At 41.8% G+C, this 14,968-nt stretch overlaps 2 protein-coding genes across 6 annotated transcripts; both read left to right on the plus strand.

Annotated features, from left to right (window-relative positions):
* The first annotated feature begins 6,897 nt into the window (after positions 1-6,897).
* On the plus strand, positions 6,898-11,664 carry LOC137953770 (protein SUPPRESSOR OF FRI 4-like). 5 transcript variants are annotated; one of them, XR_011112417.1, is made up of 8 exons: positions 6,898-7,499; positions 7,665-7,765; positions 8,424-8,547; positions 9,272-9,660; positions 10,194-10,336; positions 10,433-10,486; positions 10,881-11,324; positions 11,431-11,664. XR_011112417.1 is itself a non-coding variant. In XM_068801270.1 (8 exons), the coding sequence occupies exons 1-8, from the start codon at positions 7,309-7,311 to the stop codon at positions 11,440-11,442; spliced, it is 1,068 nt and encodes a 355-aa protein (XP_068657371.1). In that variant the 5' UTR covers positions 6,898-7,308; the 3' UTR covers positions 11,443-11,664. The 5 variants fall into 5 exon arrangements, 3 of the variants coding, with proteins under 3 accessions (XP_068657371.1, XP_068657372.1, XP_068657370.1); XR_011112418.1 differs by lacking the exon at positions 11,431-11,664 and having other exon boundaries at positions 10,881-11,133; positions 11,271-11,342; XM_068801270.1 differs by having other exon boundaries at positions 11,271-11,324.
* An 819-nt stretch (positions 11,665-12,483) lies between these two features.
* Positions 12,484-14,640, plus strand: LOC137953314 (H/ACA ribonucleoprotein complex subunit 4-like). The gene has a single exon (XM_068800653.1). The coding sequence runs from the start codon at positions 12,551-12,553 to the stop codon at positions 14,375-14,377; it is 1,827 nt and encodes a 608-aa protein (XP_068656754.1). The 5' UTR covers positions 12,484-12,550; the 3' UTR covers positions 14,378-14,640.
* The last annotated feature ends 328 nt before the right edge of the window (positions 14,641-14,968 follow it).

A 14,968-nucleotide genomic window follows, 5' to 3' on the forward strand; every position in this document is an offset into this window, starting at 1 on the left:
CTTCAATCTCTGTTCTTCACTGGCATATCTTCGTGTTGGGTATCGGATATCTGTTGGCTATCTATGGAAGGTTCTGTGTTGCTTTTAATCCAGAAGACTCTCTTCTCTTCGCTATTATTTTTTTTCCGGAAACTCCTCTGCCATTTCAATCTGCCAAGGTTCTATTTTTGCTGAGGTTGCATTCCGCCGAGGTTTTCTTTCTTCTCAACCTTGGTTCTGCAAAGGAGAATAGAAGGAGAATTTAATCAAAGTCTTAAACCCAGCAAACTAACTCTGACGGACGTTGCTGATTTTCTGTAATACTTGTTGGAGTCTCTGCGTTGTCTTATTACGGTCCCAGATCTGACACAAGGATTCTTTGGGAGGATCTGGGGTCTGCCACGGGTTACGGGTCTTCCAGGCGTTACTGAGATAGTAGGAAGACATGGAGAAGACGAAAACGAACGATCAAGCCAAAGGGAAGCTTGAAACCCTAGAGCTCATTGAGGAGAACTCTAAGCCTCTTTACGATAGATTTAACCTAATTCTTAATACTTCAATGCTTCATTTTCTCATTACTCTTACCCCTTAAATAGGGTTCACCCCGTTAGGGTTTAATAAAATATTACAAAAATATCCCTACGAATAAAATATTCCAAAAATATCCCATTTAATAAATAATTCCAAAAATACCCCTTGTGACCTAAAACTGAAATAAAATAAAGTAAATTAAAGAAAACACTAAAATTATAATGTTATTGCGTGCATAACATTACACCCCCCTTGGAAGACTAGCTTGTCCTCAAGCTCAGAAGTAGTGTTTGTATGCCGACGTCTCCATCAGTGCCGAAGTAGCATCCGCGATATCTATGACCCCCCCTCTGTTTGCCCACTTTTTTTTTTTTTTTGGGCCGGTCCGAGTTAACCTGGGTTGACTCGGTTCAGGAACCCCGGTCCGGCGAGCGACTCAGCGGACCAAGCCGATTAAATTTTCCTAAGTTAGGAAAATTTAATCGGGACTCGTCTTCTTCCTTCGGCACCTCCAAACTCTACGGCCGGCGGATCCTTTCCTCACGGTACCGATGTCGACATCTCCTTCCTCTCTCCCAGCACCGACGGAGTAGCCTGATTTTTCGATGGCGAATCGCAGCCCGTCGGGGCTTCGCCGCCTGGATAGTTTCTGAGACAGAGGGCTCTTAGAAACTTGTGAATCGTCGTTGCTCAGCCTCTCGGAATCGAGATCCCTTGCGGAAAAGTCAAGTACGGCGCAAACGAACTATCTTGCTTCGCCGCTAGGAGCATTGCCGAGACAGAGAACTTTGTTTCTCAGCCCCTCGGAACAGAGACCAGCGGGAATTCCGTCGGAAATTTCTCCTACGACGTCGATGGAATTTCCTATTCCCCTCCGATTTCGAATTTGCAGTCACCCCCAAATCCTCCAGTGCCGACGAATTTGGAATTTCCTCTGTTAGGAAATCACCTCCCGCTGCAGCTTCGGTTTGGAGATACGCACGACGTCCATTGGGAAAGGGTGAGCCCCTTCCGTTTTTGAAATTCCGGTGTCTCCGCCGTCGGATTTTGGACGTTTGGAGAGCTTTTCTTAGACAATCTTCTGTTCGTCCGAGAGAGCTTCTGCTGCTTCGTCTGTGCCGCTGTTGTGCTCGGAGAATTCAGGTCGGGTGACCTGTTTTGCGGTAGCGCATGGCTCCATTGTGTTGAAAATTTCATATAATGCTCGTGTATCTTCAAATTCTTTGCATAGTTTGTCCGCGGAATTGTATACCTTTTCCATGCGAGCTTGTATTCTTTCTTGAGATATAAAATAATCCATTGTGTGGTTACGGGTCTTCCAGGCATTACTGGGATAGTAGGAAGACATGGAGAAGACGAAAACGAACGATCAAGCCAAGGGGAAGCTTGAAACCCTAGAGCTCGTTGAGGAGAACTCTAAGCCTCTTTACGCTAGATTTAACCTAATTCTTAATACTTTAACGCTTCATTTTCTCATTACTCTTACCCCTTAAATAGGGTTCACCCTGTTAGGGTTTAATAAAATATTACAAAAATATCCTTATGAATAAAATATTCCAAAAATATCCCTATTAATAAATAATTCCAAAAATACCCCTGTGACCTAAAACTGAAATAAAATAAAGTAAATTAAAGAAAACACTAAAATTATAATGTTATTGCATGCATAACAGTTGTCTGATTTTCATCCCAAGAGGAAGTTTCGCTCATCTGTGTGTTCGGAAGTTTCTCTTGTTATTTTATTTTGGGAAGATTATTTCCAATCTTGATTAGATCTTGTCAGAGGTGGGTCTAAGGGACCTGGATTGGGAAAATAAAGTTTACCGAGACGGAGTGGAAAAACAATATCTCTCTTTGGAGCTGATAGAGACGCAACCAAATACAAACAGAGAGAGGGGTCTCGGAGAGAGGCGACGCTTGTCCTCGGAAGAGAGCAACTCGGGACGAGCATCACCGGTGCCAGAGAGAGGACTCCGCACCGTGAGCACTGCCGTGTGACGCTGTTGCCGTCGCCGATTCTGAAAGAGATGAGATTTCTCACCGTCATGAGAAGCGACACCTATGTCGAAAGAGGGTAAGCCCAGGATCTTGTATCTGTGCCTGTGTGTGCGCTAGGATGACAAAGCAAGAGCTTTGGTCTCAGTAGGAAGACAAAGCAGTGAGCTTTGGTCTCGCTGGTGCCAGAAGAACAGGATCAGCGTCAGTGGGAGCTGCGGAAGTGAGGTTTCGGTCTCTGACTCTCGTCCGGTCGACGCTGCATGGAGAGGCAGCAAAGAGGCGTCAGTTCCCGTGCTGCTTAGAGAAGCAGTAGAGAAGCGCCAATTTCGGTGCTGCAGAGAGGCGGCAGTTCCGATTGTATTGTCATCCTCAATTGATTTGAAATGAAATCTTCTACAGCTCCTGCAGACGTAGGTAGTTTGCCGAACCACAAAAATATTGTGTCGTGCATGATTACCTGTCTCTTCATGGTCATTTTTTCCCTAACAGGAAGCAATCGCCGTGGGGAAGAAGAGATACTGTTGCCAAATGAATGGTTCCTTGAGTTAAGGAAACTAGTTTTAATTGAGCACCAAGCCCAACTCGAACCAGACTCGTCGGGTCAACCCAGCGACCTGAGAGTCATCTATTTCACCGGGTTAACCCAGTGGGCGGGGTAAACTCGGACTGAGTCAACCCGGTTCCTAACTCATTCTATTTCTGTAACGGATTAATCCAGCGGGTCGGGTCAACTTGGATCGAGTCAAGCAAGTCCGAGTCAACTTGACTCAGCCTACTTGTTTTCTTATATGGGTCTAAGTCCCAAATTTATACATATTTCTTTTGTGACTCTGCAATATTGGTCAGATATTTGAGTCGGCTTGACTCGGTGGTTTTTCTCTAGATGGATTATTATTTTGAAGTATTGGCAGTTTATTCTTTGGTCAACGTATTATTTGGTGCATAGACTCGCATTGGATTATTTCATGGGTCATTTTACAAAAAAAATTATTATTTGGTATGTGTTATTGGGCGACCCATTTTAGTTGCAGCTATTGTGTCTCTTTGGACGAGACATTATTTTTGAAGGACTTCTCAATTGCTGATTTTTATCAGTATTGGCTATTTTGATGAAAAAAGCCAAGGTGACCCTATAATATTATTTTTCGAGTAATTACCTGTTACCCCCCTTAATTGGTATTTATTACTCCTACCATTTGAGAGTCGGTGTCATGTGGAGGAACATGATGATGGAAAAGTTTTATTACACTTTTGAGCAATACGTATAGACCCAGTACCTATGGAAGATAGGAGTGCCCTCTACATCCAGCATGAGCTATGATTGGAGTATGGAGCATCATATAACTGGAGTGATTTTTCTCTCACTTATTTTATGCCAGTTGGGCCTCATGGAAGAGACCACCAACATGAGAGGGTGTTGGAAAATATGGAGGACTACCCTTTTTTTTAGAAGATCCTATTCACCATTTGCAACTGGGCATTCATGCTGTTCTCTTACTCTCAGTTTGAGGGGGAGTATTGGAAGATGGGCCCAAACCCACACGACCAAGGAAAACCCACATATCCAAAGATGTGAAAGATGGCTCAAGGCCCACAAACAAAGGAGAAAGCCTACAGGCCCATATAATGATGACATGATGGTAAATAAATAGTCATCTCATAGAGATGACATTTATGTAAGTAGGTTAAAGTTTCAGGGCCACAATAGCTTGTTTCACAACGGGATTAACTACATTTTATATGTTTCGTGTCTATTTATTCACTTTTGAAAGATATTTACGCCTTCATTGTAAAAATTTCAGGGGCACTAAAAGTAGTTCGTTCTATTCAATATTTATATGGGGAAAAGAATGCCCAGGAAATGATTAAAGTAGTTATAAAGGTATTTTTTATTATATGTTCACGCTATAAGGGAATTTTATCATTTTATGTAACTAAGAATTTTTTTCGTACCAATACCAGCTACAGAGGAACTAAAATTATTAAAACAGATTTCTCAGGCTTCTGCAGGAAAAGAAATTCTTAAAAGAGTTTAAGAACATAAAAACCTTGATGGAGAACAGATTCCGAAAGGGCTTAAAAGCAGGTCAAGTGCTTGGTGAAGTAAAAAATTCTTTGGGAAAAAGTAGTGGGTTGCAGACTTTCATCTCCAACCGCTATGTTTTTCAATCTTTGTCACCATTGACTGAGAATATGAGATTCTGCAGCTGAAGCCATACACACCCTCTGTTTTCCAAAAGAGATGGAGACTTCTCCATACAGCTCAGTTCAAAGAGATCTCATCTTGCAGCCATTAAAAGTGCGAATCTTGTGGGCCACTGCTTCTTCAGTTAGACTCGGCCTCAGCTTTAGCACTGTGGAAAGCTATTTCATCTCTAGAAGGATATCATTCATATGAAGAAGAAGATCAACCTAATGAACGAGAAACAAGAAAAGAAATAGTTGAAGTCTTTAACCAACCTTCATAAGGGGCCCTTAGACCCCGTGTACAGTGAAGACTATTAAGGCCCAAAAAGTCTTAGAAGGGCCCACTTCATTCATTAACTCATGGGCCCATTATTGCAGTCTTTGAAATCATGCATCCAATTTGGATCTCCTGGTAAATTGAAGCCTGTGTGATCTATTGTTCCGTGGGAATGAGGAAGGGATAACCTTAGAATGAAGGGACAATGGTCCCAACCATGACAAATGCTTCTCTTTTGCTATCCAATGGGGACTTCAATGTGAAATTATGCAAAGCTCTGAAGGCCATAGCAACTCGGCCGGCTCCGACGTTTTACGGCGACGCGAGAGCCGCCCACTGTTGCCGCGGTGAGCGCAGAGAGAGCTTACCGCGAGATCTGTACGATGTCGACGCCGGCGCCGTTCTCCGATGCGAGAGCACCCGCAACTCAACCCGTTCGATCATCAACGTTTGGCTCCTTCTTGATCTGTAATTTTCACTATAAAATCCGGACTTGGGTACTTCTTCTTTCAGTATGTTCTCCGTGATGCTTCTGTCCTTTTTTACCTTCTTCCTTGTTGTGAATCAAGTTCTTTCTCCCCAATCTGTTTGCTTTGACCTTTGTCGCTGTGGAAGTTCTGAATCTCTCTAACTTCTCAGGTCTGGTTTCCCTTGGGATCAGGGAGATAAGTGATGAGTTTACGGACCCATTTCCCCTAAATTCCACTAGATCTCGTTGAAAGAAGTCCCGGAATAGGTTTTCCTATTTTCGAAAAAGATCTATATGTCTGTTTGTGCTTGCTGCTATAGGTTTCTATTCCGGAACTACTTCTCATTTATCTCCCTGATCCCAAAGGAAACCAGACCTGAGTAGAGAGATTCAGACCTTCCACAGACAAAGGCCATAGCAAACAATTGGGGAGAAAGAACTTCATTCACAGCAAGGAAGAAGGGTAAAAACAGGACAGAAGCATCACGGAGAACATACTGAAAGAAGAAATACCCAAGTCCGGCGGGAAAACACAAACAAAAACAAAAATGGTCTCTGGGCACGAAAAGACCTATACCATCCAAAAAAGGGGACTATCGGCACGAGAAACCCATACACAGAGGCGAAAACCATATGATTATGAGTCTTTTTGGATGATAATCATGCGGTTTTCGCCTCTGTGTATGAGAGTCCCTTTTTGCTTTTCTGTTTGTGATTACATATTATTATTAGACGTAGTCTAACAAAGCTTTCTGTTTAGTCTTGGGTTCATGTATGTTAGGACGGGCCAGTCTTTAATATAATTGTGCCTTTGCCAAAAGGTTGATGTTTTAGCGGAATGTTCTGTCCCCATATAAGTGGGATTGTGCATTTGTATTTGTACACGGGTGTTCTCTGTGTGAGAGAGTGTCGCTTTGTTATGGCTTTTTGATATGGCTTTTTGATGAATCTTCTGGGTTGTGGACACTTTAGCCCCGTTAATCCTTCACTAGGAGAGGCAGGGCCTCCTTGCATTTTTTTATTTTTCCCTCGATTTTATCCGGTCCGGGTCCTTCCGCTTAAGAACATATTAATGGGTTCATATTTATTTTTATTTTTAGTTATGTTTTTATTATTTTATTTAATTTTTTAAGATATTATTATTTTTTAATTTTTTATTACTAGAATTATGATTCGGATATCCGAAACTGGATCGAATATGAAATTCAAGAGTCTGAAATTTTACGTTCTTAGGGGAGAGAGCGATGAGAGCTGCTTCCGAGGGGTAAACTTATTGGGCTTATTCATACTTCTGTTGGGCTTGGAAAAGTTGATGGGCCATAGAAACCCGACCCAATGCCCAGCCGATCAAACCTGATGACCCGGGCCATAGATTTTTCCAGGTTCTTCGACCCCAATCGCATAGCCATATAATATAAGCGACTCTTTTAGGCTAATTTACATCTCATACGTAGAAATCATAGTGATGGGACCCACAGTCCCCAACAAACGGTTTAGATCATCAACGCGCTTGCCCTTTTAATATTTCCGTGTCGCACAAAGGACACGAGGGAGGAAACCGAAACTATTTTCTCTTCAGCCTGCAATCTCTGGCGTTACATTCGATTCCACCTCCAGAGACCCGCTTTTCCACAGAAGAGCTGCGTGCGATTCCGAGAAGCCCGACGAGGATAGAAAGAAAAGCTGAGAAAGAAACGGGAGAGAGAGAGAGAGAGAGCGATGAAAGAGTACCTCGCACTCTTAGTATCTTTCTTGGTAGAGAAGCAAAAACCCTAAATCCTGTTTTTCCTGGGGTTCGTCTCCGAAGCAAAAGGAGGTCTAAGACGAGAGACGGGGCAAAAACCTTAACCCTAGAAGAAGGGTCTTAATGGGGAAGAAGAAGAAGCGTGCCTCCAAGGTCTGGTGCTACTACTGCGACAGAGAGTTTGACGATGAGAAGATATTGGTGCAGCATCAGAAAGCGCGCCACTTTAAATGCCATGTCTGTCATAAGAAGCTTTCGACCGCCGGGGGCATGGCCATTCATGTTCTGCAAGTTCATAAAGAGGCCGTTACAAAGTGAGTTTCATCTTAACCACGGAGAGTCTTTTTCTGTTCTCTGCATTCTTTTCGCAGCTTTCTGAATCCTAGTCTTATATGCCTTGGCATGCACCTTAATATGCATGTATGTGGATTAGTTTTATTGTTTACCTGGTGTCTTGGCTGTGGTTTTTTATGTCTCAGGGTTCCTAATGCGAAATCGGATAGAGAATCGACCGAAATCGAAATTTTTGGGATGCAAGGAATTCCTCCTGAAATCTTAGCGGCACATTATGGAGAGCAGGGTATTGATCTGATGTCTCTTTCTTGGTATGATTGATTTGGGTTAAAAAATATGGAGAAACGTTTGAGTTTGAAGATAAAATATGTAATAAGTTGTTAACTTTGTTTCCTTAGATCAAAATTTGATTGTAGTGTCAATAACGAACAATTAAGTTATGGCTTCCATTTTCGATTTTCATTGTTTCATTTTTTTCATTTTGAGTTTTTGTTTTGTTTAAAGTTTATGATACTCATCCTTTTGAAGTGAACTTCTTTATATCACCACTAGTCGTTGTATACTTAAAGGGCTTTTCTCTGATTAGCATTGGATGGACGGGCCTTAAGTTCCATACTTCGGTAATAGCAGTTCGAGTTACGTCGACATGTTGTTTGGGGTAAAAAAAAATTGAAAATCCGTGTGCTTGGGCGTTAGCAGGTTCTTTCCCTTGTGAAAGCTGCTTTCTTAAGATTGGTCTGATTCTCATGCAACAAATTTATGCACTGTTCATCTGTTACAACTTATTTGTTTTCACACTTGTTATGTACTAGCTATAATTGATTGGGGTGGAAAGGGGTGATTTGATATTCTTCATAACTAGGAGAGTTGCTGCTTACAATGTATTTCGAAAGATTTTTAACTCTTTAATGTTTCTATATTAATGAAGAAACTTTCTGATGCAGATGAAGATGCCCCTGCAAAGTTGGCAAAGGTGGAGACTCCGACTAGACTTGTCAGTGGTGTTCTTCCAGGCACAGTGGGTGTTGGTTTCCTTCCTCAATCAGCTTATGGTGCCATGCCACCGATGTATGTTGATCATGCCCTGGATATTTTGTTTTAATGTACTTTTTCTCTTTGTTATTAATTATAGCAGCATTTTAATAGAAAGCAAATTGCCATTTTCAAATTAAAAAAAAAAGTGTGGCAACAAAGTAAAAAACAGAGACAGGTATTTCTTTGAATGTTGATTACATATGCACGCTACACTAAATACCCCTGTAAGACTTAAACCCAAGACATCATGCTATAAATCCCTTCATGTGGGCTTTGACCGAAGGCTTAATTCACCAGAGACGGGTATTTTTGAAACTGATTTGATATTTTAAAAATATTGGTGTGTTTTGGAGGTTTTACATGCACCTCCTAGTAAAGTTAAAGCAATTTTTCCCTCTCTAATGTATATTTTCTCACTCACCACAAAATAAAGAAAATAAATTTTGAACACGGGGAAGAATTTAGGTTTTCACTGAGTTACTCCTTTCCATTTCGACAAAAAAAACCTCATTTGTAGGATTTTGATCTGGGAAATCATCAAACTACTTTTGTAGCTAGGTCATATTACATACTGTGGATTGGACCTCTGGTTCAACAGGGAGGGAGGGAGAGTAAACTGTTACTCCTACAGTAACTAAAGAAAAAAATACCCTAAAGAAAAGATGAGAGCATCTGATAAGTATATGTCCTTCATATTTTCATTTCTATGTCTCTTGTCTCATATGTGCACTTACATTTTTCTTTTATTTGGACTTAGCTACACCACCAATCCATTAGCTGTTCAGACATCAGGATGGCCTATTCATCCTCGTCCTCCTCAGCCGTGGTTTTCACAGCAGCCTGCAGTTCCAGTGCCTCCTGTTATGTCTGTTGGAGCTACTCAACAGCAACCTTTATTTCCTATTCAGAATGTGAAGCCTCTTGTACCAGACACAACAATGCCTCTCGCTCTTAATCCTTCATTTGCAGTAAATCCACCAGGATTGATGACATCATCAACGCCTCCTGTTCCTCCTGTGTCTCAACCTCTGTTCCCTATTACTGGTGCCAGTAATCTTACACCTCAGACTGCACCTTTTTCAACATATAGCACAACCAGCACAACTGATACGAATGCTGGTAGTTATCAGCCTCCTAACAACCAAGGTTTGTCTTTTCCTAACTGATACGAATGTTTGGTTGTTCATTTCTATGACTTTTTTCCCCTCATGGTACCTATAACATAATGAGCATTGTGAGTTATAATAGTAGCATATTCATTTGTGCTTGTAATCCGTCCATATTGCACTGCTGCCAAGTGACAGAATTTTCAAGTTGTCGCTGCAGTTGGTATCCAACTGAAATTGAAAAACAGATAGCTAATAGCAAGCTTCTTGGGTGACTACTCGAATATTGGAATCTCATGTGAGAGCTTCATTAATATTTTGACCCATCCCTCAACTTATGTGGAATATGTTCATGTCTTTTCTCTGGTTCCTAAGTTGACGCAAAGAAAATCAAATCTTCTAGTTTTTTTAGGTTTCACTGAGATTTAGTGATGATCCTTTGGCTTGGGAAGGACTAGAACTAGCAATCTATTGATTCATTGGGCTACAATTATTATTCATTTATTTACTTCGTTTTTGCAGGATTGTTGTCAAGAGCTGCTTCTGACATCTGATTGTGTATCTTTATTGTAGGTGCTGTGCATTCTTATGCTTCTGGTCCAAATACTGGTGGTCCTGCAATAGGTCCACCGCCAGTGATAGCTAACAAAGCCCCTGCTGCTCAGCCTGCCACTAATGAGGTCTATTTGGTATGGGATGACGAAGCAATGTCCATGGTAGGTGTTGTACCTAAAGTAAGATGTTATCCTGTATGGGTCTCTATTATATCAACTTAAGGAAAAAAAATCGGATTGGTTGTGATTTTTGTACAGGAGGAAAGAAGGTTGTCCTTAGCAAAGTATCAGGTGCATGACGAAACTACCCAGGTAAGTCAAAGCTATCCTTCTTTGCATAAATTTAAATGGTTGTGCAGCATTTCTTTGCACATGCAAATGGATGGGTAGGCTTTATTTTTTTATTTTTATTTTGACTCAATACTACTTTTCCATTTTCATATTTCGACTTTTTTCCATATGCATTCTAGACTTTATAATTGAAGAATGGAAAAAATGTAGAAAGTTGTCAGGGCCACCATAACTTAGTGGAGCTTTTGGTCCTTTAATCAAGCAGTATAGTTTGTACCAATTTAGATGATGATTTATGGGGTATAGTGCATGCTTCATTTAATCTCGTCGTCTTCAAACTACGGCCAACATTGTCTATTTTGTGAGCAACCAAAAGATCCAAGTAGGTATTTATGTTTCTCTTTCTGTTAGCTAGTAATCTAACAAGGTTATTGCGAGATGACTCTTTGAGGGTTCTTCACCTAGCATCGGGCCCTGCTGAAAATAGATGTATGTATTGTTCTCTATTTAAAATCTTGTAATTTCTTTCGTTGGTATTCATTCTCCCTATGCTCTTAAGAAAGCGTGGGGGTATGGGTGGAACGAGAATACCGCCTACAGGCTTTTGCCCATTCGTTGCATATGTTGTTATCTTTTTACGTCACACAATGCAGCCAGACTTGGCACAGGTCAGCAGCTTCCATTTCAGCCTGAATAATCTCCTGATTGCATACAAATTTTGCTTTTCTATCTTATCTGTATCATGTAATTTTCTTAGACTTACATAATGGTTATTAACTTTCAAAATGCTGGTTTCTTGTTTCAGATGAATTCTATAGATGCAGCCATAGACAGAAGGATATCAAAGGCAGGCTTGCAGGTGGGATGGCATTCTGGCTAGATTTTTTCTGTTTTTTTTGGTGGAGTTCAAAATTTCAATTTGTTTGTTCCCGGAGTTGATGTTATCAAATGAGCTTTTTGAGCAGTCCCAGCGTTGAATGTGTAAGTCCCAACCTTCTTGTTTTCATCTTGTGGGTGGTGGCACTGCTCATATGAGATTCCGAGTTAATTCTCAAAAGCCATTCATTTGGCCGCCGTCGCCGCCGCTGGAATTGGACGAGTTGCCCCTGTACCATGGTCGTGCATTTATTTAGTTTTCCAGTCTGGAATTACTGTATGCTGTAGACAAGGGAATAAAAATGCAGAATTTTCTTTGTTTACTGTTGCTCTTACTAAGATTGTTTTATTGAAATTCGAAAGCTTGCAGAACAAGAGTTACTCTATTCCAGTTCGTATGTACTAGTTGTGGAGAGGATTACCATTTCTAATCAAATTCTTCTGATTAAATCTAAAAGAAAAACAGCGGTAAAAAATTCCTGAAGGCTCTCGCCGTTTACGTTCCCAAGCAACCCAAGTTGAAGCAGGTTCTTGTGCCTCTTACTTGGATTGCAGCTTGAAGATGATTTTGTTAAGTTCAAGCTGGGTTTGGCTTGAGCTTGGACTCCTGCTTACAATACATCACTTCTATTCAGATTTAACTTTCCTTTTCTAAAATTTCATTTTCCTTTTTTTTCTTCCCGTTTATCTAAGATCAGATTTACTGAAGCCAAATTCTTGTGAGATACTAACGCACGGATTTGCTCGTTTCAGAGAGAGAAATCGGTCCATTTCGTTGAACTATCCGTATTTCTCCACTTTAATTATTTTTTTGATTAAATCTGCTCACGATTTACTATAGTAAGCATCTATGGATGGGCCTATTTGTAGAACGGCCCAGTTGCTTGATAAGAAGGAGCCCATGTGTATGAAAATATTTGGTACTGGCCTATTTGTAGAACGGCCCAGTTGCTTGATAAGAAGGAGCCCATGTGTATGAAAATATTTTCGTAATTTTTCCACTTCATAAAACCCTAATTGGAATCACCAGGTGGCCAGGAAGAATTGACGGGACCCACTCTCACCTAGTTGACCCAACAAAGATCAACGGTTGAAAGAGCGAGGCTTCGTTTCTCCGAGACTAAAACCCTAAACCCCCGCTCGTTCGCATTATTTCTTCGTTTCTTCTTCTTATTCTTCGTCTGCAAACGAATCGGCGAAACTCCAGCCATGTCGTCTCCGCTTCGGTCCTCCGACAACAACAAGAAGAAAAAGAAACACCTCAAGGATGCGGACCCAGAACCGCTGCAGGGGAACGAGGCGGCGGTCGTTGTGGAGGACCCTGCCGGGAAGGACTTCCTGATCAAGCCCCAATCTTTTACTCCCGCTTTGGACACCTCCCAATGGCCCATTCTCCTTAAGAACTACGCCCGTCTCAACGTCCGCACTGGCCACTACACTCCTCTCCCAACTGGGTACTCCCCGTTGAAGCGTCCCCTCCAGGAATACATCCGTTACGGTGTGCTCAACCTCGATAAGCCGGCTAACCCTTCTTCTCATGAGGTCGTGGCTTGGATTAAGAGGATTCTTCGGGTGGAGAAGACGGGGCATAGTGGGACCCTTGATCCCAAAGTGACTGGGAATCTTATCGTTTGCATTGATCGGGCGACCCGTCTTGTGAAGTCGCAGCAGGGCGCCGGGAAGGAGTATGTCTGCGTTGCGCGGCTGCACTCGGCGGTACCGGAGGTGGCGAAGGTAGCTCGTGCGCTGGAGACGCTCACAGGGGCCGTTTTTCAGCGCCCTCCCCTTATCTCGGCGGTCAAGCGCCAGCTCCGTATTCGGACTATTTACGAAAGTAAGCTGCTTGAGTATGACCCCGATAAGCATTTGGTTGTTTTTTGGGTTTCTTGTGAGGCGGGTACTTATATTCGTACCCTTTGTGTTCATTTGGGGCTGCTGCTCGGCGTCGGAGGGCATATGCAGGAGCTCCGGAGGGTACGGTCCGGGATATCGGGCGAGAAGGATAACATGGTGACAATGCATGATGTGATGGATGCTCAGTGGGTGTATGATAATTACAGAGATGAGAGTTATTTGAGAAGGGTAATTATGCCGCTCGAGGTGCTTTTGACTAGTTATAAGAGATTGGTTGTAAAAGATTCTGCTGTTAATGCTATATGTTATGGTGCGAAGCTGATGATTCCTGGGCTTTTGCGGTTTGAGAATGATATTGAGAATGGTGAAGAGGTCGTTTTGATGACTACAAAGGGTGAGGCTATTGCGCTGGGTATCGCCCAAATGACCACTGCTGTGATGGCTACTTGTGATCATGGAGTGGTAGCTAAGATTAAGAGGGTGGTCATGGATAGGGATACGTACCCAAGGAAGTGGGGTTTGGGTCCTCGGGCTTCAATGAAGAAAAAATTGGTAGCAGAAGGTTTGTTGGATAAGCATGGGAAGCCGAATGAGAAGACCCCTGCTGAATGGTCGAGGAACGTTGTACTGCCAACTGGTGGGGATTCGATGATCGCAAGCCTTGCTGCGTCTAGCCCTCCTGTGGTTGCAACTGATGATGCTGCTGATCAAGAGAAGGGTGGCAAGAAGAAGGATAAGGATGGGGAAGAAGACGGTGAAGGTAAAAAGAGAAGGTTTGAAGAAACTGATGGCAGTCCTGCTGTGGTGGTGACCAAGAAGGTGAAGGTTGAGGGAATTGAGAAGCAAATTGTGGAGAAAGGGGAGAAGGAGAAAGTGAAGAAAGTGAAGGAGGTTGAAGCGGTTGTTGAAGTTGAAAAAAGTGAGAAGAAGAAAAAGAAGAAGGATAAGGAGAAGGCTGAGTTAGTGCCCTCTGATGAAGATACGGAAAAGAAAAAGAAGAAGAAGAAAGACAAGGTGAAAAGAGAAGCAGCTTCATCTGATAAAGAAAAGGTTGAGAACAAAAAGAAGAGTAAAGAGGTTGAGAATGGTGATGGAAGTGAGGGAGAAGTAGAAAGAAGTGAAAAGAAGAAGAAGAAAGACAAGAAAAAGAAGAATAAAAATGCTGAAGAAGGGAAAGAATAGAAGTTTGTTAATGTGGATCCAATCTATAGTCTGTGAGCAGGGACCTCATCTATCCAATGCTGCTAGAGGTTCATTATTCTGCCCATGGTATGTAACTGGAGAATGATTTTAGCTGTGCTGGATTAAGTTTTTTTAAAAATTGAGGTTTCATTATCTTAACTTTTGTATGAGCTAGGGAAAATTGGATGTTATTGTTTTCAGGATAATTGTGTTACTCTCGGCAATTACGTCTTTGGGATATTCAGTCCGTCTTGGGTGAACAATATGTTCTTGTGGTTGGTCGTTTTCTATAACATGATCAAAGGATGAAAGCAAAATACAACTGGGACATATCTTCTCTCATGCTTTTGATGAGCTTATCTTACTTGGAGTACATGCACAGTGCGTCAAATAATTTATTTTTATTTACGGGAATAAGAAATCCTCATCTGCGTTTTAGGCTTACCTTCTCAAAATTGGTCTTTTAGCTTTGTATCAAAATTGATTCTCATCAGAATTTTCTAGGGTAGATATTTTCTTTGTTTTGATAGTTCTTAAACCATCATCTTGTTTCATCTGCATACAATTATCTTTTCTGGACTAGTCCTTTAA

Source organism: Aristolochia californica, unplaced genomic scaffold (assembly GCF_029961685.1).
Source record: "Aristolochia californica isolate CCGP_79_NKW_82.1479 unplaced genomic scaffold, dmAriCali1.0.hap1 SCAF_16, whole genome shotgun sequence".
Classification (NCBI taxonomy): Eukaryota; Viridiplantae; Streptophyta; class Magnoliopsida; order Piperales; family Aristolochiaceae; genus Aristolochia; species Aristolochia californica.

What these genes read in the sequence shown, in the direction of transcription:
- LOC137953770 (XM_068801269.1), top strand. Translation starts at nt 7,309, where the DNA reads ATGGGGAAGAAGAAGAAGCGTGCCTCCAAGGTCTGGTGCTACTACTGC. An exon ending in ATGACGAAGCAATGTCCATG is followed by an intron (nt 10,337 to 10,432) that starts GTAGGTGTTGTA and finishes ATTTTTGTACAG; the next exon opens with GAGGAAAGAAGGTTGTCCTT. An exon ending in TGCATGACGAAACTACCCAG is followed by an intron (nt 10,487 to 11,270) that starts GTAAGTCAAAGC and finishes TTCTTGTTTCAG; the next exon opens with ATGAATTCTATAGATGCAGC.
- LOC137953314 (XM_068800653.1), top strand. Translation starts at nt 12,551, where the DNA reads ATGTCGTCTCCGCTTCGGTCCTCCGACAACAACAAGAAGAAAAAGAAA.